Source organism: Trichoplusia ni, chromosome 3 (assembly GCF_003590095.1).
Source record: "Trichoplusia ni isolate ovarian cell line Hi5 chromosome 3, tn1, whole genome shotgun sequence".
NCBI classification, from domain to species: domain Eukaryota; kingdom Metazoa; phylum Arthropoda; class Insecta; order Lepidoptera; family Noctuidae; genus Trichoplusia; species Trichoplusia ni.
In genome coordinates this window covers 18,770,057-18,795,095 of record NC_039480.1, presented here as the reverse complement: position 1 = coordinate 18,795,095, position 25,039 = coordinate 18,770,057, and the positions used below count along the sequence as shown (strand labels likewise).

At 37.3% G+C, this 25,039-nt stretch overlaps 3 protein-coding genes across 8 annotated transcripts in view; 2 read left to right on the top strand and 1 right to left on the bottom strand.

Moving 5' to 3' along the window:
- LOC113492264 (pantothenate kinase 3-like) overlaps nt 1–12,348 on the top strand; it is a 41,453-nt gene extending 29,105 nt beyond the window's left edge. For 5 of the 6 annotated variants that reach the window (XM_026869697.1, XM_026869692.1, XM_026869694.1 and 2 more), the window contains 10 exons: nt 2,205–2,296; nt 3,335–3,453; nt 4,195–4,373; nt 4,920–5,093; nt 6,051–6,194; nt 8,286–8,437; nt 9,156–9,332; nt 10,099–10,234; nt 11,009–11,124; nt 12,161–12,348. In XM_026869697.1, the coding sequence (XP_026725498.1) occupies nt 2,205–2,296; nt 3,335–3,453; nt 4,195–4,373; nt 4,920–5,093; nt 6,051–6,194; nt 8,286–8,437; nt 9,156–9,332; nt 10,099–10,234; nt 11,009–11,124; nt 12,161–12,254 (1,383 nt within the window). In that variant the 3' untranslated portion in view covers nt 12,255–12,348. The remainder of the gene's footprint in view (nt 1–2,204; nt 2,297–3,334; nt 3,454–4,194; nt 4,374–4,919; nt 5,094–6,050; nt 6,195–8,285; nt 8,438–9,155; nt 9,333–10,098; nt 10,235–11,008; nt 11,125–12,160) is intronic. The other variant, XM_026869695.1, reaches the window with a different exon arrangement.
- An 8,665-nt stretch (nt 12,349–21,013) lies between these two features.
- On the top strand, nt 21,014–22,989 carry LOC113492278. Its single transcript, XM_026869717.1, has 2 exons — nt 21,014–21,337; nt 21,959–22,989. Exons 1-2 carry the CDS (start codon nt 21,295–21,297, stop codon nt 22,411–22,413), a joined length of 498 nt encoding a protein of 165 aa, XP_026725518.1. The 5' UTR covers nt 21,014–21,294; the 3' UTR covers nt 22,414–22,989.
- A 46-nt stretch (nt 22,990–23,035) lies between these two features.
- On the bottom strand, nt 23,036–24,455 carry LOC113492270 (extradiol ring-cleavage dioxygenase-like). The gene is made up of 2 exons (XM_026869708.1): nt 24,097–24,455; nt 23,036–23,613 (listed from the first exon to the last, which is right to left on the bottom strand). Exons 1-2 carry the CDS (start codon nt 24,407–24,409, stop codon nt 23,051–23,053), a joined length of 876 nt encoding a protein of 291 aa, XP_026725509.1. The 5' UTR covers nt 24,410–24,455; the 3' UTR covers nt 23,036–23,050.
- Nucleotides 24,456–25,039: the final 584 nt, after the last annotated feature.

Below are 25,039 nucleotides of genomic sequence, written 5' to 3'. Positions count from 1 at the left end.
GTCCTAGCCTTTTCCCAACTATGTTGGGGTCGGCTTCCAGTCTAACCGGTTTCAGGTAAGTACCAGTGTTTTGCAAGGAGCGACTGCCTATCTGACCTCCTCAACCCAGTAACAGACAACACGATACCCCTTAGTTAGACTGGATGTCAGACTTTCAAGCTTCTGACTGCCTGTAACGATTGTTAAAGATGTAGGAATAACAGCCGGGACCCACAATTTAACGTGCCTTCCGAATCACGGAGGAACTCGTTAAGACAAGAATGGTCACCCATCTACGGACCAACCGCGTCAAGTGTAGCTTAACCTGTGGTCGATTCACTTATGCGGTTATAGCTTACCCACGAGCTCTGGTTAAGCTGTAATCGCTATCTGTCTAGTACTCATAATTGTAGCTTTGAGACTATTATTACTAGCTGTCGCCGGCGACTTCGTCTGCGTGGTCAAAAGATATAAGTTAAGAATTTTTGAACGGAAGCCCTCGAAGATGAATATTTTTTCCCGTTTTTGCCACATTTTCCATTGTATCTTCGCTCTATTAGACGCAGCGTGATGATATATAGCCTAAAACCTTCCTTGATAAATTGTCTATTATATAACACAAGATTTTTTCAATTTGTACCAGTAGTTCCTGAGATTAGCACTTTCAAACAAACTCTTCAGCTTCATATATTAATATTGAGTATAGATTCACTGTAAGCGCTCGTAATGTGACATCATGCATACCGTTTTAATCAGCTGATGGAAATCCATTCTATTTTGGAAAGAACCGTTATCTTCTTTCTAATTATTTTGATTGAATCCTATTAAATACGATTATCTACGCATTTGCTAGCCTTATGTCTTGGTATGTTTTTAACTACGATTTATTATTTTCACGTTTGTCAGTTTTAATCGGTTGCAATAAAATTGTTAATTTATTAAGTACTGGCTCGTGGCTTTGCTTGCGTGTATAATATAATATAATATTTCACAACTTTCACACAACGCCATCTAGTAAAACTAAGCAGAGCTTGTATTATGAGTACTAGACAACTGATAAACATACTTATATATTACTAAATACATACATAATATAGATATATTACACGTAGACACAGAACAAATGATGGAGCTGATCAGACAAACATTTGTCCTGGGTGGGAATTGACCACTAGACCAACAGGCCCGTCAAAAATACGTGCGGGAAAACGGGGTGAATAGAGCTTCAAGGGTTGAATAGAGAATAGTGTTTAGGGGGTTACATTAATATTTTCTCACATTAAAATGCCTAGACACAGTTACTTTATGAAATACTTGTGAGTTTGCGTGTAATCTTTAAGTTTTGTCTAGTTAAACGTCCAAATTTTAATAAAAACTGTTTCTATCCACCCCAAGAAACCCTCTATTCACCCCGTTTTACGGTATATCGGTTTTAGGTGACAAAACATTATAATCCTTTTACGAAATCGGATAAGGGTACGTGTTAATTCAAGGTGTCCGTTCAGTTCAAATTTTATCAAATAAAAAAGTACAAATCTGTCTGTCTGGGTGTGAAGATCTAGCAAACATACAGATAAATATAAACACGATCAGATACTTTCTCATTTATATAATATACTAGCTATTGCCCGCGACTTCGTCGTTATATAAGATATAAGTTAAGATTTATATCTTCCCTGTTTTTTTTTTCAATTTGAACCAGTAGTTGCGTAGTAGCGCGTTCAGACAAACAAACAAACTCTTCAGCTTTATATATTAGTATAGATAATAGTTTTCGATCCCGACGCAGGTCAAGTACCAATGAATGAACTGACTTCAGCCCAACTTCAAAAATGTTCAGTGGTTTTTAAGTGAAAGAGGAACCAACATCCTTACATTCTCGTTTTTTTTATTATAATAGCATTCGGAAATGTCCTGTACTAGCCGTGCCCCGCGGTTTCACCCATGCAGGTCTCGTTCCCGGTGCCTTCATATTATTGGGGGCGGAGATGGATCAAACAAATCACTATCGTAACAAAAGTTACTTAATATGGTGGTTAAGTAATCTTAAATTATCAAATTTTCCATTTTTTTCTTTATAAGGACCTTTACTTGACAATAACAAATACAACAAAAAGTATTTGTCGAAATTGGTCCAGCCGTTCGCGTGTGATGCCGTGACCAAGGGAAATAGGGATTCCATTTTTTATAACCTGTATATTTTACACATGGTTTTGTTATTCCAGATGCGCCTGCACCGTTGTGAGGGCTGTCTTGCGGCGTGCGGCCGCCAGCGCCGCGCCACGCCGCTCCCCACGCTACCACGCTCCTTAGTTAAGTAAGTATCACATCCCACTGTTGGGCAAAACTATAGGGTCTCTATAATTTAAAGGTATCAGCTAACTTATACTAAATTTCTTGAATATTGGTAAAGCCGTTTTGGAGTGAAGGGTTAATATAATAAAATTGCGTTTATAACTTTAAGTATGGATAGTGATAAATTAACCCCATAGCCCAAATCATTTTATGTTTTCGTCAGCAAAGGCTGGGGTACAGGCTCAGAAATTAACAGAATAAAGAAAAAATGGGGATATTCAATATTTTGTATTAGGTACCATAACAATTGAAGGATAATAGGGATGATGACAATTTTATTTTGCAGTGTCTTGTAGTTTTTTGTATAATAATGGGTACGTATTTTTAATTTGTCCCGCAAACATAAATTGACCAAATTACAGTGAATGAAACTTACGCGTGACGTCACGATTGAGTATAAATTTTACTCTATCGTTACGTCACAAGCCCCCTCTCCTAAACTTTAAAGCAGTTAATCTTTATCAATTCTAGTTTTTCTGAAAAAGGAAAAAATACGGCTCTCATACTTTTCAATTATCTAACTGAGGGACTAATGAGATTTTTTCTTTTTATACTCAGTCATCAGACCTATTCAAATAAATACATACAACCGTCTTTAAATAAAAAATGCTGAGCCAAACTTGAAAACGTTCATCCGGTCCGAAGTTCTGAGTTAACATAAAAAAACCCGACGAATTAAAAAATTTTGAAGTCGGTTCAAAAATGTTAGTTTCCGAGTCGATTTCTTTGTTAATTTCCGTGTCTAACCATAATACCTCCGTGGACGAGTGGCGTACGCACCGGTTTTAAGGTGTCGCTAGTTCTGAGGTCCCGGGCTCGATCCCCGGTCGGGTCAAAAAAAATCACATTACTACATTGTCTCGGGTCTGGGTGTTTGTGGTACCTTCGTTGTATCTGAATTCCGTAACACAAGTGCTTTAGCAACTTACTTTGGGTTGAGAACAATGTAAGTGACGTTGTCCGCATTTATATTTATAATATTAAATATGTATACTTTCAGGACTAAACTATACAAACGCAGTCGCCGCACCCCCTACACTTTGGCCGCGATGAGTAAAAAGAACTGCGTCGACATGGTGGACGCCACGCCGCCCACGCCGCCCGATACCGACGCGCCACGTGAGTGTCTGACTGTTTGACTGTCTATATGTCGATGTCTTTGTTCGTATCTCTTTTGTCTGTGTTTTTGCGTGTTTGTCCATCTGTCTGTTTTTCCGTCTGTCTGTTTGTCTAACATCTGTCTCTCTTTCTGTCTGTGTGTTTGTTTATGCGTATGTATTTAAATTTTCCTATCTGTCCAACTGTTTACGTTTACGTCGGGTGTGTCTGACTGACTCTTTTTCTGTATTTGTGTTTCTGTGTTTATGTGTTTATGTCTGCCTATCTCTCTGTCTGTATATTTCACTGGCTTTCTGTTTGTCGGTGCGTTTGTCTGTCTCGCAGTGTGTCTGGTCTATCTGTCTGTCTCTCCGCCGGTCCGTCTGTCTGTCTGTTTATGCGTGTGTCTTTTTGTCTGCCTATCTGTCTATTTGTCTGTATGTTGGTGACTTTGCCGATCTCTCTTTCTGTTTGCATTTCTGTTTGTATGTCTTTCTGTCTGTCTATTTGTGTCCTCTTACTCAAAATCAAAATTTAGATTTATAAGCCGACAGTGGTTACTTCCCCTGATCGGCGGTTCGAATCCCACCCAGAATAAGTGTTTGTGTGATGAGCGCTTCCAATTATTCTGTGTTTGAATGTAATTTATCTAATATGTCTATCAATTATCTTATCCTCATAAAACAAGCTTTCCTTGCTTTAAAACTAGATGGCGTTGTATGTAACTGGTTTAACATTAATTCATTTCACCTCCCCTCCCAGCTATGCCCTGGTTCGGCATGGACATCGGCGGCACCCTCACCAAGCTGGTGTACTTCGAGCCGCGCGAGACCAACCGCCGCGAGATCGACAAGGAAACGGAAGTCCTCAAGAACATCAGACGGTATCTCACCAGAAACTCGGCGTATGGGAAGACTGGAAGACGAGATGTGCACTTACAGGTGAGGAGTAACTATCGTGAGAATGATTCATTATTAAATGATGTAGCGGTTTACTCACGCGTATTTATTGGCATCGCCCGACTAGTTTCGGACACAACCGGAGTCCTTAATGAGCTGACGCGGCGAGAGAGCCGTCGATTTCGAGGCTAAGCTATAACCGCATAAGTAATCGATCACAGGTTAAGCGATGCTTGACGCGGTTGGTCCGTAGATGGGTGGATGGATGGTGGATGGAGACCATCTTTGTCATGACGAGTTCCTCCATGTTTCGGAAGGCACGTTTAATTGTGACAGTCGTTGCACATAGTCAGAAGCTAGAAAGTCTGACAACCAGTCTAACTAAGGGGTATCGTGTTGCCCAGGTTACTGGTATGAGGAGGTCAGATAGGAAATCGCTCCTTGTAAAACACTGGTACTTAGCCGGAAGCCGACCCCAACATAGTTGGGGGAAAGTTATTATCATGATGTAAGTTTTCTAAAAACCAATCAAAGTTGATTATGATGATGATGTAAGTCTTGTAACGTCCAACACCTGTCCCTCATCAGATGGACAACGTCGAGATCCGCGGTCGTCGCGGGACGCTGCACTTCATCCGGTTCCCGACCTCGGAGGTGGGCGCCTTCCTGCAGCTGGCGCGCTCCAAGGGCATGGCCGACCTCGTCAACACCATATACGCTACCGGCGGCGGGGCCTACAAATTTGAGGAGGATTTTATTAAGGTAACAACTCAATCACTTGAAAGCACACTATAGGTGATGCGCTGTGTGTGATGATGATATGCAAATACAGGCAATAATTGACAACCATAGGGAAGATGCCGAACGAAAGTTTTCGATTGCTTAAAAATATCGTATTACCTCTTAAAGGTAACTAGCTGTTGCCTGCGACTTTGTCGACGTGGTTAGAATTTTCCCCGTTTTTTTTTCCACATTTTCCATTGTATCTTTGCTCCTATTAGTCGCAGCGTGATATAGCCTATAGCCTTCCTTTATAAAAGGCCTATTCAACACAAAAAGGTTTTTTCAATTCGAACCGTTCCGTTCCTGAGATAAGCGCGTTCAAACAAACAAACAAACTCTTCAGCTTTATATATTAGTATAGATTAAATAAATACATATATATTTCTTACTTTTGAACCGTGAAAAACAGTTGAAATTGTCTCATACATCTGTGAAGCTAGTTTTTTTTTTTTAGCCTATTTTTACAGAATTTTAAGTGTCTTGGACTCAAAACCAATATGCAATTGTGAGGCCAAGAAAAAACAATCACTTTATTCATCAACACTTTAATTACTTTCAGTCAATAGGGATGATGACAATATATTTTCCAGTGTCCGTCTTGTAGTTTTCTGTATAATAATGGATACGTTTATTTTAATTTCTACCGCAAACATGAATTGACCAAATTACAGTGAATGAAACAATATCGTTCAAAATTAAAATCAAAAGTTTTTATTTCAAATAGGCCGTTTTCTTGGCGTTTTTAAAACGTCACATTAGTGACTATAGTTGCACGTTATGTCACAAGTCCCCTCTCCTAACTTTAACGCAGTTAATCTTTGTCAAGTTTTTCTGTTCAACGAAAAAATACCTATCTAATACTTTATAATTATTTAACTGACTAATTAGATTTTTTATTTTTAAACCCAATTAACACCAGAATCCTTTTAATTACAGGAAGTAAACATGCGTCTATCGAAAATGGACGAATTGGATGCGTTAATAGCGGGCGTGCTGTACGTGGACAGTATGAACGCGCAGGAGTGCTACTACTGGGCCACGCCCGACGAGCAGCCCGTCCATACACATGTGTGTGACTCGGTATGTTAGTTTACGACGGCCATACAACACATACACACCTCAGGAAAACTTAAATAAATAAATAAATGCGGACAACATCACATACATTGCTCTGAACCCAAAGTAAGTTGCGAAAGCACTCGTGTTATGGAATTCAGGTACAACGAAGGTACCACAAACACCCAGACCCGAGACAGTGTGGAAATTTGAATATTTACATTGACCCGGGATCGAACCCGGGACCTCAGAGCTAGCGACACCTTGAAACCGGTGCGTACGCCACTCGACCACGGAGGTCGTCAAAACTTGTTTAATAAAAGGGCGGCTAATAGGTAACTGGACCACGATGCGATATGGTGACATCAACTCATATATAACGTCACGCCCCTTTTTATAACGCATTTATTAGCTACACCTGTATGTTTGTTTGTAAGTTTGTCACCTTACTGCTATTTTAAATCACTTTAATTCAAGTAAAAAATATCCATCTTCAAAGTTTGTGGAAACCCTACTAATATTATAAAAGCGAAAGTAACTCTGTCTGTCTGTTACGCTTTCACGTGTAAACCACTGAATTGGTTTTTATGAAATTTGGTACAGAGATAGAGTTGACCTTGAGAAAGAACATAGGATAGTTTTTATCCCGGACTTTTGAAGAGTTCTCTTGGAAACGCGATACGCGCGGGCGAAGCCGCGGGCGAAAAGCTAGTTAATATATCAATGTGATAGTAAGTCCGTTTGTTACGCTTTCATGCAAAAAACTCAACCGATCAGCTTGAAACTATGTACATAATATACTCTTGGAAGTATTAGAAGTAACATAGAATAGTTTTTTAATAAGAAAAAAAAATGTTTTTTTTCCTAATTGTGGTTCCCGGCTGTTATTCCTACATCTTTGACAGTCGTTACAGGTAGTCAGAAGCTTGAAAGTCTGACAACCAGTCTAAACAAGGGGTATCGTGTTGCCCAGGTAACTGGGTTGAGGAGGTCAGATAGGCAGTCGCTCCTTGTAAAACACTGGTACTTAGCTGAATCCGGTTAGACAGGAAGCCGACCCCAACATAGTTGGTAATAGGCTAGGATAATGATGGTACTGGTCGAAACCAATTAAAAATTGTTAATTAATAAGATTAATAAGTCTGATGTGTTGACAGACATTGTTCGACTGATGTGAGGTGTCTAAGGGTTGTATGGTCGTTGTTTCGTCTATATTATAATATCACACTTATATCATAGAGGCGAAGTCAAAATGTGTATGTATGTTTGTGATCTCGCTGAAATAGCTAGACCAATTTTGATTTGATTTAGCATGGAATTAGTTGATATTCTATGATAAAAAGCTACTTTTTACCAGGGTGGGAGATAGGTTCGATCCCCGTAGGACAAGCGTTTGTGTGATCCACGAATGCTTGTCCTGAGTCTGGGTGTCTTTGTGCATGTGACTTGAATGTTTTTGAAACTGATACAAGGATAGAATGGAGATGACGAAAAATGATTTTTCATTGTTCAATTTCAATAATATTCAATTCCATTAGTTTTATAAATAATATTGTACTGTATTGTATTTTACTTTAAATCCAGTCGTCATCCCTATTCCTTAGTGTGGGAAAATATAAGAAAAATCTAAGGGCTACATCCATGCTTAATTTTATCAAAGTAGGTACAGTCATTTTGGCGTAAAGAGGTAACAAATATACGTAAAAACTTGTCTTTGTAGTATTTGTGTGATACTTGTTATTTATTGTAATGCGACAGGTGTATTAAACCAAGAGTCGCAGGTTCGAATCCTGACAGAAGCTCAATTTTTCCTGAACAAAATTTATACCTTATTTTGAATAGGTACAACAATTGTGAGAATCATGTTCCTCAAAATTATACTATTGTATACAATATACTATTGGCTTGACTGCTATACCGCAAGTCGTGGGTTCGATTCCCACCCGGGACAATTTTTCTATGAGGAACACGATCATTCCCACGTTTTTATCCACTAATCTTTCTTATTTGTTTGTCGTTCCGTTTGGATTTTAGCAACTCAATTTTAGAAAACGTGGGCTTTTATTTTTTAGATATTTTTTCATCTATTCATCAACCCTTCCTCTCTCCCTCTAGCCGCCGTATTCGGAAGCCGCCCTGAGCGTGTACGTGCGCAAGCCGTTCGACTTCTCGTCCCCGTACCCGTTCCTGCTCGTCAACGTCGGCAGCGGCGTGTCCGTGCTCGTCGTCAACGCGCCCAACGACTACTACAGGGTCAGCGGGACCAGGTCAGTATGGGAGAGGGTTATACACCGTGATTTTTTAGTCGTCGTACAAAAGCAGCCCAGTTCATGTATCCAATGACGTTAGAAGATATAAGTTATGATTTATATCTGCCCTGTTTTTTTCCACATTTTCCATTGTACCTTCGCTCCTATTAGTCGCAGCGTGATGGTATATAGTCTAAAACCTTCCTCGATGAATGTTCTATTCAACACAACCCAATTTGAACCAATAGTTCCTGAGATCAGCGCGTTCAAACAAACAAACTCTTCAGCTTTATATATTAGTATAGATTTGACTAAGGGCTGATTTTTCAATCGCCAGATAAATTTTATCTGTCGAATATGTTTGACGTTTTGACAGCTTTTGTATAAGAAATATGTCGTTAACTGATGATTGAAAAATCGGACCTAAATCTTATTATAAACCTGTTCAGTCTCTCAGACAGATTTCTAATAGCTGCTTCATCATCATCCTAGCCTTTTCCCAACTATTTTGGGGTCGGCTTCCAGTCTAATCGGTTTTAGCTAAGTACCAGTGTTTTACAAGGAGCGACTGCCTATCTGACCTCCTCAACCCAGTTACCTGGGCAACACGATACCCCTTGGTTAGACTGGTTGTCAGACTTTTAAGAGCCAGGGTGGGGCAAGTGCCCCAGCTTGCCCCAGTCTAGCTAAGCCCATGGTTCCTAACAATATCTTTCTCTTTCTCTTTCTCCCACAGTCTAGGCGGCGGTACCTTCCTAGGGCTGTGCTGCTTGCTGACAGGATGCAGTAGTTTTGAAGAAGCGATAGCATTAGCAGCGTCTGGTGACAACACTACTGTCGATAAACTAGTGAGGGACATCTACGGAGGGGACTACGCCAGGTTCGGGCTGCCCGGGGACCTGGTGGCTAGCAGGTGGGTGGGTTTTGGGATAGTGGTGATAAAAGACATTAATAAACGGATTTTCACGGGGAGTTTCATCGACATACACAAAAATGATTTTTTTTAACGATTCATATAGCTTCAGACGCGTCAAACGTAGTTTCTAGTGTATATACGAAAGAAAAACATTAGAGTGGACAGCCCTTATCTTTAAAAATATATGGTTGTTGACTCTCAGATCTATTAAATTTATTAATTGTTCATAATAATAATTAATTACACTATTTCTCATAAAAACCTGTCAAACCGTTCCCTACACATAGCTAACTAGCATAATGACATTATATCTGCCGTCTACTATCTATTAAGCCACAGTTGGTCGTTTCGTTTAAGTAAAATGATTGAATGAAATATATTGCATCTGCATATGTAACTTGCAACCACGTTCCAAGGTTGCATAGTTTTCGCAACCCGAAACACAGGTTTAAAACAAACCTAGTTCGGGTGTCCCTATATTATCTTTAGACCATCCTTCTCGTATATTATTATGTTTTGGTGTAGATTAACTCAACTCCTATGATTATAACTATTAAGTTATTTTTACTGGTTTTACATCCGAGTCATTTGTATTCGTACATGTATTAAGTAATGTGAACTATGTTTTTTTAATAAATATATTTTTAAATTTTAATTTTTTCAAGAGACTTCAATTCCCCCTTATTTTTGCGTTTTCTCCAAAAACACTTTTTGCGCTTAGCGGCTTTTTAGTTAACCTAACCTTCCCCTGTGCATCCACCAGTTTCGGTCAGATGTGTTCTGCGGAGCGTCGCGCGCGCGTGTCCCGCGCGGACCTGGCGCGCGCCACGCTCGTCACCATCACCAACAACATCGGCTCCATCGCCAGGCTCTGCGCCAGCAACGAGCACATCGAGAGGGTGAGCAGGCCTTGCCTAGTAGGGCTTAGTGTTGAGAGGTGGTAGTATAGTGGGTCCCATGTTGGGCGCCATTATTGATGACATTGGTTTAATTGGCTCTGTGTTATCAACGAGCAGTTCGAGAAGGTGTCTGTAATGATAGTAATGAGCTGGTGAAAGCTGCTTCCGTTTGAGTAGAGATTAATGTTGTATGGAGTTTGGGAGATGGTAGTATAGTATGCCCCATGTTGGGTGCCAATATGCGCCAGCAACGATCAAGTCGATAGTGAGGCTTGGTTTCTGAGTACAGCTTAAGGTTGAATGGAGTAATAATAACATTAGCCAAATATAGTTTTTGACTAAAATCATCTATGGAAATTAGGATTTCAATTTCCAGCCATCACGGTTCATGAGATACAGTCCGGACACAGACCAGGACACGAAGCAGGGTTCCGTTTTTACCCCTTGGCCCCTGGGCCTTTGAATCTGAAATCCTTACATACCAAATTACTGTCACGTGACAATCCTTTACTGTGCTTTATTAAACACAGTAAACCTTAGTGGTTTCCTAGGTTTACGCAAATGTTAGACATCGAAATAAAACTACTTTTACGGATTTTATCGCGGTTTAATTTTCTCTGTCTGCCCGTGACCATGATACCTGCAAAGGTGTCGTAACGTCGACAACTAAAATCGAAAATTAAACCGCGATAAAATCCGTAAAAGTAGTTTCATTTCAATAATTTAAGTTTTATTTAAAAGACGAATTAATTAAACCTACATATTGTTTTGCAGGTGGTATTCTGCGGTAACTTCCTCCGCGTGAACCCTCTCTCTATGAAGTTGTTGTCTTACGCAATGTCGTACTGGTCTCGAGGCGCGCTCAAAGCATTGTTCTTGGAACATGAGGGGTGAGTTATATAGCCTTACGTTATAGCATAAGTTAGGAATTCTAGCTTAATCATTTATCTATTTAATTATCACACTAATCTATCATTACAGGTTACTTAACCTAATGCCGTAGCTAGGACTAAACAAAGGTCTAAGTATTTATGTGAACTAGGGTTTCAAAGATTGAATTATTATGCACATAGTTGCAGGTCTAAATTCCAGCAACTGTTTTAATATGTAATTTTCTGATAATTCTGATATGCATAGGCAATAAGTTAGCCTGATACACATGCCCATCATTGCTCCTCCTGGAATTGCTTTTTGCTTCATCCACTTTTCTAATAATGTATTATTATAGTATTCCATAAGTGTCACACAACGCCATCTAGTCTCAAACTAAGCATAGCTTGTATTATGAGTACTAGACAATTGAGGTGACAGGAGGAAATTATACGTCCGACTGTTTACAAATCTGATTGATTACTGCCCTTAATTGGACAATAAGTATATATTAATTTAGAGATTCACATGCATACTTCACAAGTAATAAACATATACATACCAACTTGTTATAGATAAATTACACCCAGACACAGAACAAATGGTCGTGCTCATCACACAAACATATGTCCTGGGTGGAAATCGAAACCTCCGGTATAGCAGTCAGGGTCATTAACTACTACACCAACGGGCTGATCAAGTTGTAATACACTATTGTAATTTTTAAATAATTTCCGTATTTATTGCCCTAGCCCACATAAGATGCCCACAGCTGGACAAAATTCCCCTATAACACACACATAATGTTATTTATTTTCCCATGTTTTTTATAAACTCCCTTGTTTGTTTATCGTTCCGGTTGGATTTTTGCAACTCAATTTTGAGGTACTTCCCGATAAGCTAGCAGGCTGAAATTTTCAGGGTAGTTTCAAACCCGATGACAATGCAATTTACAACTATAAACTACTGGACCGATTCTGATAAAATTTGAATGGAGTGACATTGAAAAAAGTGTATTTAGATTTTTTTTATTTATTATGTTTTTCTATTCAACAGTTACTTTGGCGCCGTCGGCTGCCTCCTACACCTAGACACGAAGAACCACAAGCAGAACCGCTGCCCGCCCCCCGAGAACCAAGCGGACAGATGAGCGAAACACAACCCTAACTCCATTGTTATAAGACTCAAATCGCGATGCGCCTATATGTATTGGTTGTACCATATAAAGCAATGTACAAACGTTATTGTGACTTATTTCTTGTAGTTAAAGTTGAATTTTGATTAGCAAGAGTTTTTATATATGTTGGGTTTTAAATATTCACGTTTTTATGAGTTTTAGAATATAAAGTCCGTCCGATAAATTCATATTGTTGACGTATTTCAATGTTTCGTACAATTGGGTATTTGATTCAATTAGTTCATCAGAAAGATTTTTCAAATATAATAGATAAATATTATTTATCTTATGATATTATATCTTCTATCTTTGATACATTTTTATTCGAATTTCTAATCATTAAAGAAATTCGAATAAAAATGTATCAAAAATGTTGAAAGCTATGAAAGTCTTAACTAATGACGTCACTTGTCGGTTAAAGGTGTACTGATAAGTGACGTCATAAGCGATTTCAACTTGATATAATTTTCATGTTTATTTTAAAAGAAAAAATACGTATTCTACATGTTTTAGAAATCCATCTGATGAATTAATTAGTTTATTTATGGCCGATTTTTCAATCGCCAGATAACTTTTATCTGACGAATATGTTTGACGTTTTGACAGCTTTTGTATAGAAAATATGTCAAACGGCCATATTTATTCCTCAGATAAAAGTTAACTGGCGATTGAAAAATCAGCCCTTAGTCAAATACCCATTTCTCTATAGCCAAAAAAATAATAGAAATAAAGAAACGTCTTAAATCGAATCCAAGCTAAAATACTTAATATTAAAATGGTCTGGTTTGAGAACAGACTTTGACAGAGATTCGCCGTTACAAAGATTTTTATCTTTCCAAAACAAGTTATTAATATCTCAAAGAGAAAGGATTAGTTAAAGATTCAAGCTAATTTAACCTTCAAAGCCATTTTCCGAAGATATATTAGTATCTTTAGGCTTCCAGTCTCCACCAACAGCTGAGTCCCGTATGTTACCTCGCGACTGTCTATCTGACAACAGAACACATGTTACTGTAACACAGTATCACATAGTAAGACTGCGTCACAACTGTAATGACATAACGACTGACAAATATCAACGTATGACAGTCAATAACAACGACTTTTCATTTCGAAAGCACAAAAGTTTTAGTATAATATACAAAATGGTCACCCATCATTAGACAAACCTCTCCGAAGGTTGCTTAACTTTAATTATAGGTGTAACTGTACAGTTTAGGCTAGTTTTTCTTGAATATTAGACATTTGAAAGTAATATGTACGCAAGAACGAAAAGATAATGGCGATCTTAATTGAGTATTTGACATACCCGTCAGATAGATTTCCAAAAAATTTTGAATACGTATTTGTTCGTTTATCTCGTAAACGAAAAATGTAGGGGATACACAGTGATTTAAAATCTCGTGTGACGTCACTTACCAGTACGCTTTTTACTAGCAAGTGATGTCACTAGCCCCCACTATCATACTTCATATTTTTTGGAAATCTCTCTGAGGGACGGAACAGATTTATATTATTTAAAGGCCGATTTTTCAATCATCACTTAACTTCTATCTGAGGAATAAATATGGCCGTTTGACATATTTTCTATACAAAAGCTGTCAAAACGTCAAACATATTCGTCGAATAAAAGTTATCTGGCGATTGAAAAATCGGCACTTAGTCAAATATTGTCCTAAAGACGAATTTACATTTTCAAATATAATTCATTTAATAATCGCTCTTGCATACATTCCTATTCCTCATTCACAGCTAAAATGCTTGACAGATTTTGATAAAATTTTGTATCGAGGTAGCTTAAATTATAAAGCAGAATATAGCTTTTTTATCAGGGAGGTTTTAAATAAAACCGTGGGCAAAGGCTATCTTTCATCCATTTGTTAAAGTTATTAAAATGGTAAACAATCTCGGTGTGTCTTTTAATACAAACACATATTAAATAAATAAACGACTGATATATTTCAGTGGTACATTTCATTTGGTAATCTTTATTGTTGTGTTACGTTTGTTTTTAGTCGCATTTTATTTTAAACTGACTTTTTAGATGAAAAGACACACCATGTTTTCCCCTTTCAAGTATTTAGACAAAAATAGTATACACTAATATTATAAAGCTAATGAGTTTGTTATGTTGTAGAAGTAATCTCAGGTCCTACTGAGCCGATATCGATAATTCCTTTACCAAAAGAAAGCCATGTTATTTTCGAGTGTCATAAATTAGATAAAGAGATCGTATTACCGTCACACGCAATTTTGAGTAAAACTTCTTCTTTATTTTTGTACAATTTAATATTTTCTTTTTCAAAGATTTTTGATTGATTTGTTTATAAAACCGGATGGTACGATAACGTGACACCATATTGTCCTTTTTTTTGTAAGGCGGGAGAATCCTCATGGACACCCACTCCCTCGGGGGAGGAAATGGGTAGTGTCAGACTCTTGCTGACTAAACCTGAACCGCCGTGCTACGTCATCCGCGTTTTTGTGTCGGTGTATGGCAATGCGTGGCAATCCTTCATACAGACGCCATATTGTCCTAACAGACTTCCGTTGCATTGTCGTCCAGTTTCCTCCTAGTTGCGACTAAACAAGTTTTACTTCAAAGTCATCTCAATGAAGTTATCGCGACTCAGGGCCCCGATTCTGCTATTCTACAATGGCCGATGAATGAACAGCAATTAGATTAAATTTGCATTTTGCCAACACAATAATTGGAAATTCATTGTATGAATTGAGTGTTCCGCCCCGTACTGAATTTCTAATGATTGCGTTGAAAAAATGCTCAGAATATTACGCATAGTGTAAATTTAATCCAATTTCTATTCATTCATCGGCCATTGTAAATAGCAGAATAGGGACCATTTACAGCGTTCTTATATGTTACAACCAAAACTCATACAGAAAGATTTTTTTAATATTAGCTTAAATCGTTCAATTCGTATTAATTTTATGCAGTTTACAGATTATATATAATATGTTTATTAATATATGTTGAGATGGCGGTAAATGGGATAAAAACCCTCTTTTTTAATTATTGTTTTAGGTTTAGACAATTATGTATCGTTAAAGGTATTTTGACATTGGACGGGTTTGAAAGGTAAACGGCGTTTTCAAAATTTCGAAGAAAGATACAGAATTTTATTTTGAAAGTTAAGCTAAATATATAACTGTTTTGTTATATTGATAAATGATGAGAATACAGATTTTTCTGTATTGGATATTGTATCACAAAAAAATGCTATTTTGCTAAATTAATAAAGTTTTTTGTTAACGGTAAAATGGGGGTGAGTAGGGGAGGTATTTTTGGGGTTGATAGAAATAGATTTTTAAAAATTTGAACGTTTAACAAGATAAAATATAAAGATTATATGAAAATTCTCAAGGATTTCATAAAATTGTTATTTTAGAGCATTTTTATGCAAGCATGGGGTAAAACACACTATTTTCTATTCACCGTCACCCCCCGTCATAGCCTTTTCCCAACTATGTTGGAGTCGGCTTCCAGTCTAACCGGATTCAGCTAAGTACCAGTGTTTTCCAAGGAGCGACTGCCTATCTGACCTCCTCAACCCAGTTACCTGGGCAACACGATACCCCTTAGTTAGACTGGTTGTCAGACTTTCAAGCTTCTGACTACCTGTAACGACTGTCAAATATTTTCTCTTCACCCCTTGAAACTCTGTTCACCTCATTTTAAAGAACTGGCAGCCCTGTTTACCTTTTTAATCTGACTTTAATAAATGGGGGTTTAGGAAACGTCACAAAAATTCAGAGAAAATTGTTTTTTTTTCATTTGTTTAGCAAAGGAACTGCTTTTGAATGGATAAATAATTGTTCCGTTATATTTAGTTTCGTGTGTTGGGTTTTAATATATCCTTTTGATCACTTTAAGTCATATATAAATGAAGAGGCAAGTTTTCAGAATTTCCTATCATTATTTCTTAAAGTAATATTACGGTGATGATGATGATGATGATGATAATTATTCTTTTCAATATCCGTCTTGTAGTTTATTGTATTTTAATGGATACGTATTTTTTTATTGTCCTTCAAGTTTAAATTGATCTCATTACAGTGAATGGAACTTTGTGTGACGTCACGATTGTGTATAAAATTTATGAAATCGTTACGTCGCAAGTTATTCTATACTTTAAAACAGTTTATCTTTGTCAATTTTTATTGTTGAGAGGCAAAAATACGTGTCTAATATTTCTTTATTATCTATCTGACGGACTATATTTTCCCACGTTTTTATACACTCACTTTTCTTGTTTGTAAGCTAGCAATCTGAAATGTTCAGGGTAACTTCAAACCCGATGACAATGCAATTTACAACTATAAAAACGGTTGAACCGATTTTGATAAAATTTTAATGGAGTTTGACATTTGAAAACGTGGGTTTTTAGATTTTTTAAATCTATTATTACATTTTATATCCAGTCGTCATCCCTAATGTGTAAAAGTGATGCCGCTCTACTCTATGTATAGCGCTGTCCTGCTCCCAAAACTATAATAATATTACTTTAAGACGTGATGATAGCTTGATGGGAACAATACTTTGTTACATAAATGATTTTGTCGTTCAAAAGGGAAAGGGATGGGAATTATCGTGAAAAAAATGAAATGCTGTTATAAACATTGTCAGAAACTTGTGATATATACTAATGTCACTTTTCTATGACAGCGATGATATTTATAACATTTCAAAATATTACAATAACTTGTATGTTATAAGTTTTGGCAGGTAAAGTCCTAATTATTTATGTTAAAACGGTTTACTCACGCGTATTTATCGGGATCGCCCGACTAGTTTCGGACCCAAACGGAGACCTTAATCATGAGCTGACACTATTAAACTAGTCTATTTTGATTAATACGCGTGAGTAAAACGTTGTAAAAAATATTTGTCTTTACTTGTTACTAGAGTGAGCGAGACATTGATACTTACGATTCACTTGAGTGACAGAGACAGTGACATTTTTGTGTTGTTACGTTTGTACTTTGTGTATGGAAAATAAATTAAACCCTTGTTCACAAGTTAATTCCCATTTCTTGATATATTATGAGAACAACGTGATAAATAAAAGTGTCGGGATATATATTATATTCTTTTGCCTGTAGTGGTTGTTTCGGCGCAGACATATTGGTTATCGTAAATTGACAACTCGTATGATTTTCAACCGGCTTAAAAAAAAGGAGGTTCTCAAGTTTTTTTATAGATTTTTTTGATTTCTTTGAAATTAAGTTTGGATCAGTAGTTTCTATGTTTTTCTATCTTCTTCTATTTTTCGCTTTTTATATCTAAAAATGAATTGCTGTTTATTAGTCTCGCTAAAACTCAACAACGTCTGAACCGATTTGGCTTATTTTAGTCTTGCAATATTCGTGGAAGTCCAGGGAAGGCGCAAAGCACACCAATATGGCGCTGGCAGGCACATAGGGTTACGGTTACGGTTACGCCGTAGGATGTATTCAAGAATGTACCTAATTTCTGTGCTCTTAAGTGCGAGATTTATATGAAACGAGATAATGCCCGCGCCATGCCCTAACCAGGCGCCAGATTGGTGTGATTTGCGCCGAAGGTTTAAACGCCGATAAAATATGGAAAAGTTGCAATAAAAAATGAACTTTTGTCTTCATTGTTATCATCGACTGTTAGACGGTACGTAGTTCCCCGGGACAGCTAGTAATATATTATTGTATTCTTCGTTAATCATCGCATGAGTTGTCAATAGATCTTGCCAATGATCCTCGCTGACTGAAAGCCAGAATGTTATAAAGCGAATGTTTATGACCTCCGCCTTATTGGGTTATGTAATTATACTGAAATATAGCAATAAATACTGTTCAAAAATGGTTTTATTTTATACGAGATACTATCTATACTAATCTATATCTATATACTAATATATAAAGCTGAAGAGTTTGTGTGTTTGTTTGTTTGTTTGAACGGGCTAATCTCAGGAACTACTGGTTCAAAACGAAAACTTATTTTTGTGTTGGATAGACCATTCATCGAGGAAGGCTTTAGGCTATATACCATCACGCTGCGACTAATAGGAGCGAACATGCAAAGGAAAATGTGGACATAGGGCAGGTATAAATCTTAACTTATATCTTCTACCCACGCGGACGAAGTCGCGGGCAACAGCTAGTTAAAAATAATCCCCGTTATTTTCAATGGCTTGACCGATTATTCTCAAAGCATGTTTTGAAAAAACCTTAATTGAAATCGTTCTGCTTTCGAGTAGGGCTTAAAACAATAATTCTTGGATTGTTGATCTTGTGCTTGTGTCCACCCGTGACAAATGTTTGAAACAACTATGTTGGGGTCGGCTTCCAGTCTAACCGGATTCAGCTGAGTACCAGTGTTTTACAAGGAGCGACTGCCTATCTGACCGCCACAACCCAACCTGGGCAACACGATATCCCTTATTTAGACTGATTGTCTACATTTAAGCTTCTGACTACCTGTAACGACTGTCAAAGATGTAGGAATAACAGCCGGGACCCACAATTTAACGTGCCTGCCGAAACACGGAGAGTTATGACCAAGATGGTCACCCATCTACGGACGAACCGTGTCAAGCGTAGCTTAACTTGTTATCGATTCACTTATGCGGTTATAGCTTTGCCACGAGCTTCGAAATATGTTTGTGTGATCAACGCTAATACCTAATCTATAACAGGTTATGCGAACCAATGGCACGCGACACAATATTTTGGGCACGTCGCAGAATTAGTTATTTTAAGACGATCAATTTGATAGTATCTATAATTATTATTTTCCAAATAATCAGAAAGTCATAATTATTTGATGGCACGCGAATGACCCCCATTAAACTTTTTTTTAGAAAAAATGGCACGTTAATGCATAAAGGTTCGCCTACCCTGATCTATAAGATGAATAGATATCATAACCATTCAGACGAAGTTGCGGGCAACAGCTAGTATAAAAAGTAAAACAGTTTATATTGTGATGTGTAAACCTTAATTCTACCATAAAATTAGTACAAATTTCTAATTATAAATTAATTTCTCGCTATAATTGTTAATTAACGTGCACTTATTAATGAGTAAAGTGTAACATTTTTTAACTTAAACAATCACTTGCATTTGAACGATGAAGGGATACGCGGTTGTTATCGCGTTTGTGATATTTTTGGCTGGTAACATTTTTATTTCCTTTATTTAAATCTTAAAACAAACAAATTACATTTTTAAATATATATAAAGAAACAACATATATTTTAAAAATATAAAAAATAGTGTCCAACCGGCAACGGGAACAGGGCCTAAGCTGCCGGCGGTCAGGGCTCCAGAGAGAGGAACCTCATCACGATGCGCGCCGTGTCAAGAAGTACCGCTTTCTGAATCAAACCCTTGACCCAGACGCCCAACGAGAGCCTCCGAAGATGTTGGTCGATTCTCTTGGCTATTAAACCATTGGCACTTACGACTATCGGGACAATGATTGCCGAGTCTACCTCCCAATTATTATTATTACTTTCGAGAGGCGATTCATAATAATTTATTTAATAAAGGTTGACTCAAATGTATCTATCGGGATAGCTATATTGTCGCCGCGTCAGCTCATGATTAAGGACTCTGGTTGAGCGCTGAACTAGTCGGGTACTCCCGATGAATATGCTTAAGTAAACCGTTATTAAATAAATAATTACCGTGACATTTTATTCTATGATCGTTTCTATTAAATTTGCATAAAACGACCCTTTAGAAAGGAATTCGATCGTTTTGGTGATGAAACCGTTGCATCGTTATATTCTGTAAAAATTCTAGTCAACAGCTGTACAATATTTAAAGGATGTGACCGCTATTTTTATTTACTTACCTAGATAGAAAATTTACATATCTTTTCTACATGTCACAAATAAAAAGAAACTTACCCCTGGGTGATGTGCTAACAATTTTTATAATCTGTTGCATCATCAGTTGTTCAAATTCACAGTTTAACATAGCTTAAGCTTCTCGCTGTCTTTGTGCATGTGATTCTTTTTAATTACTAATCACGAAAGCGCGGGAGTGGTTTAAAAAAAATCCGCTCTTTAGAGCGAAAGTAAAAAAAATGGAAACAAACTAACCACGCTTCCTTTTCAGACCCAATAAACTCCAAAGGCGCACACCGCAGCTTCTTCAAACCTCCAAGATCAAGCCAAGTAGATGAACCGTTAACTCCTAATGACCAAGTTGATGATGTTTACAAAATGCTAAGAATATTCAGTTCAACTTACAAACTGCCAGTCTACATTGTATCATCACACATACACCCAAAGAAACTGAAGAAAATCAGGGAACCAAAGCTTTATCGAAACTTGGACGAACCTCTAAAGAAGAATTTGAAGAAGAGAATCTTCTATGACACTAAGAAGAATTTGAGGAGGACTAGTGGGAAGAAGATATTCTGGCTCGCGAATAGAGATCTGAATAAACGTATCCGTGAAGTCATATTGCCCGGGCCGTTGATTCAACATTGATATGAACGGGCCACTTTTTGAGATTTCAAAATAAAATTTTATTTGAATTTGTGTCTATTTTTTTCGCCAGTAACCTTCATGGGAGGAGATCCGGTCGTTTTTAAAGATTGTCTAAGATGCAGAGGACTTGTTGAGATTTTAAATTTAACAACGCCATCTAGTCTGAAACTATGCAAAGCTTGTATTATGAGTACTAGACAACTGATAACCATAATAAAATGTTTCAAAATACATACATAATATAGATAAATGACACCCAGGCACATAACAAAAATTATGCTCATCTCACCCACATTTGTCCTGAGTGGGAATCGAACTCGCGACCATAGCAATCAGAGCCACTAACCACTAGACCAAAACGTGCACTTTTACTTTATGATTTCAACAATAGATGGCGCTTTATTTTCGCGTTCCAGTTATTAATAATCCAATTTGTCGCCATGACTTTTGTAATTAAGATTTTAATATTTGAATCCTTTTTATCTTAAATAACACCAGGCTGTTGTTTCCTAGTTAGAATGAAGGCTTTATTTTTAATTCTTTTTATAATTTATGTATTAGGTAAGTATTTTTGACTGGTATTTTCTATCGTGTAATTAAAATATGGTATAGTCTTGGAGCAAGTACTAATAAGGGGGCATTTAAACGATGCGATAAATGCCATGCAAGTTGCAATACATTGTACAGCGGGGCAGCTTTGATATCTAGAGAATATATGGATATGACCAGCAATGTATTGCGACTTAGCGATATTTCTCGCATCGTCTTAATAGGACATAATTGTGACCGATTTCGTCAACGGCGGCTAGTGTCACAAGATCCCAGCCAGCTGCAGGACATATAGTGCACGCGCGTGTGCTAACACAGGGGCACTCTCTGGTCCCGCACTCTCATAGCGCGATAGACGCGACCGGAGAGATCAACTGTGCTATTATATATCACAGTTGATCCCTCTGGTCGCGTCTAAAACGAAACTTGCTTGGTTGGTTCCTCTCTTGGCTTCGGACCTAACTGGAGGCTTTCATCTTGAGCTGAACGGGCGAGCGAGTAAAAAAATCAATGCAGAATTCTAAGTAGGTCAAACTTAACTTTTAAGATTTAATAAAAGACTGGAAAGAGTAAAAAATGAACAGATTAGTACTAAGTATGTCAAATCTAACACAACTACAAAAAAACTTTCAGAACTACCCACAATAAAAGCGAAGATCTTACCGCGAGCGTCAAGACATACGAAACGAATCCAAAACTTCAACCAAGGGGCTCTTGAGACTCGCGGGCGAAACCTATTTGAAAACATCAACATCAGGAAAGCTAACACGAGATCCAACGTACCGGTCTACATAATCACCAAATCCAAAGCAATCCCCATTTCAAGAACTGGAGTAGAAACACCAGAAGACGATGATATTTTTGACGAGAATGGGATGCTCTATATAACACAACCAAAGGCACCGAAAGCGGATAAGAAGATTTTGGAATACCTCGATTTTGATGGCAGAAGATCGTACGATTTGAGCAAGAAGAATAAACGGAAACTCATGGCCATGATGAATAAGGAATTGAATAAACAGTTGCTGCAGAAGGCGAATACTAAGAGACGTAATTTCGAAGTCGATTTCGCTGAGTTGGTTTCTTGAATAAAGACGTTTTGTTGAGTGTTGTTTTATTTTGATATGATTTTTAGATAGCACTGATTTATGAGTGGAAAAGGTGCAACGTGCCACAGGTTCTATCCGCCACAGAACTAGCATTTGAGTGATCCATATTTATCTATTCTGGGTCTTTAAAACCAATCGCGACAATAACTAAGATCCTATCAGTGATAGATGTTAAAAAAACAATTTTACGTGCCTCTCTTTCAGTAAAGCGTTGTATCGTTATAAAGGTCACTGCTCATTAGAGCCACCCGGCACCCACCCCGCTCCTTCAACTATCTAAGTATGGAATTTCGTCCAAATATGTCCAGTTGATGGAGTAAGTAAGCTATGCCAAATTATTATCAATGACTAGATTATTCAGTCTCATCATTTAGTTAGATGTATATTTAGAAAATATTTACGTATAGTCTTCATATAAATAATAAAAATAATAAAAGATAAACTGCTTTAAAGTATATGAGGTATTTAGGTGTGCTTGTGACATGTGCTAGACAAAAAGATACTGCATCACAGCAAAAACAGCTGTAGGCTTGAAGTTCCAATGCGGAATAATTTCTGAATACCATCCTTATAAAAGAAATCCATTTAATAAAACAAATCATTGATTAACTAATCTTTATTCATCATCATCCCAAATAAAACCGCTCAACAGAAATTTGTACAAAAATATAGATTCAAAATATTTCCTCCCCGGACGCGTTCCAGCCGCGCCTGCATTCACTATCAACGGCATTAAATGATCAGCTTCTCCTAACGGATGGCTTTCATAACCACCTCTCTGTTGCTCCCACAGTAATATTTTCTGCCTATTTTCAACCTCACCCGTGCAAACATCATTTAAGAAATTATCAAAGTCGTGATTAACGATATTAACCTCGACATTTTTCAAATTTCTTTCAACTTTATCGAATTCCGCCATATTGTGATATGACATTCCGGAACCAAAGATGGCGACGCCTTCTTTTCGAAACTGGAACAACGCTTTTCCGATGTCGTAGTGTTGTTTCGCGTCTTGGTTTTTTAATATCGATACTTGTATAACAGGGATGTCTGCCTTTGGGTTTATTAACATCATTGGTATAAAAACTCCGTGGTCCCAACCTCTTTGGTCATCTAGTTGTGATTTGATGCCGGCTGCTTCGAATGCGTTGTGGATTCGTCTTGCCAATTCTGGGTCTCCTAAAATAAAGTTTCAATTGTTAAATAAAGCAACTAGATTATTGACATATTATGAGAGAGAGAGAGATCTTTTAATCTTCAAGTCGAAAACTAATCTACCAGGCAGAATGATAGGTGGCCATATGACTTTTTAATGGTGGACCTAGAAATATAACTTTTTTTGAGTTGTAAAAATACTTTTATCAAAATACTTTTATCTCTAAAAGGCCGTTAAAGTTATATTCATAATCGCTCATCACAAGCTGATTCAATAATATGATGTTGCGCAAACAAATTTATAAACAATTGTTATAAAAATTAACAAGCGGTTACACCAGCCGCCCTTTGACTATGGCACCTATTTCTGGTCTTCGTTTGCAAGCATAGCCTAGATATTATGTGCTAGTTATAAGTAAATGAGGCAATTATATATTCGGAAATAGAGACATACATAGTTAATAAAAACGGTTAAAATTACTTATAAAAAACAGTATAATTATTTACCTGGAGCATTATATTTGAAAGTATAGCTCACTGGCGGGAAATGATAGTAATCGTAGACTAGAGACTGTTGTCGGCTTGACGTTATCGTGACCACATCCTCTTCCCTATGCGCCGTTACAATAACAATCGCACTTAATTTCTCCAAATCCATAATTTTCGATATATTTTTCAATGAATCAGCTATTTCTATATTATGTTCTTCGCGTAAAACGGGATAAGGGCCGCCGCCATGATTCAAAAATATATTCGGCGCGAAATACGCATTTGACAGCGTCAGAAAACAAAAGATGGCGATTAAATTTAATTTTAACATTATTGATCGTGTTATCGGGCGTCCGTCAGGAGACCTATCTACAAATGTGGTGAAGTCTATTTATTTAATTAATATTATCGCTGTCCACACTTGTGTCAATATAATTATGTCTCGTAAATATAGACCATTTCCTGCGACTTTGCCTGCACTGATTTCTTAATTGAATTGATATTAAAAAACTGTCGTATTGAGACGCTCCATCTTGACAGTCTGTTTAAGAATTAAAGAGTTACTTAAATCGCTAATCTCACGAACTATAATTATCAATAAATTATCTTCTCTAGGAGAGCCTTTTTCAAGCAATGTTTGGGTCAACTTTTTGTCCCATAAGATGCCGCTGCGAACTAAATCTAAGGACCTGTTTGACTCTGGAGTATACAATAGTCGGATTATAAGACTCGCGACAAAAATCTACTGTTGAATTGGCAATTCAGTTAGGCTGAAAGTGATTGAAATCTAATCCAAATAAGTAAATATGTAGTGGCAATAGACTTTAGCCACTCGATATACAACGGCAGTGAGAGATTCTGACAGAGCATGTGGTAGTCTTGCTTGCGGGTCTTAACATGGATTTGCAGGAAGTGCAAATTCGATCCGAACGCAGGCAAAGTACCTACCAATGTGACAATG

Bases quoted from the DNA above. Each gene is read 5' to 3' on its own strand.
- LOC113492278 (XM_026869717.1), top strand. From the start codon at position 21,295: ATGAAGGCTTTATTTTTAATTCTTTTTATAATTTATGTATTAG. The intron at 21,338-21,958 runs GTAAGTATTTTT...AAAAACTTTCAG, and splicing joins TTTTATAATTTATGTATTAG to AACTACCCACAATAAAAGCG.
- LOC113492270 (XM_026869708.1), bottom strand. From the start codon at position 24,409: ATGTTAAAATTAAATTTAATCGCCATCTTTTGTTTTCTGACGCTGTCA. The intron at 23,614-24,096 runs GTAAATAATTAT...ACTTTATTTTAG, and splicing joins TTTCAAATATAATGCTCCAG to GAGACCCAGAATTGGCAAGA.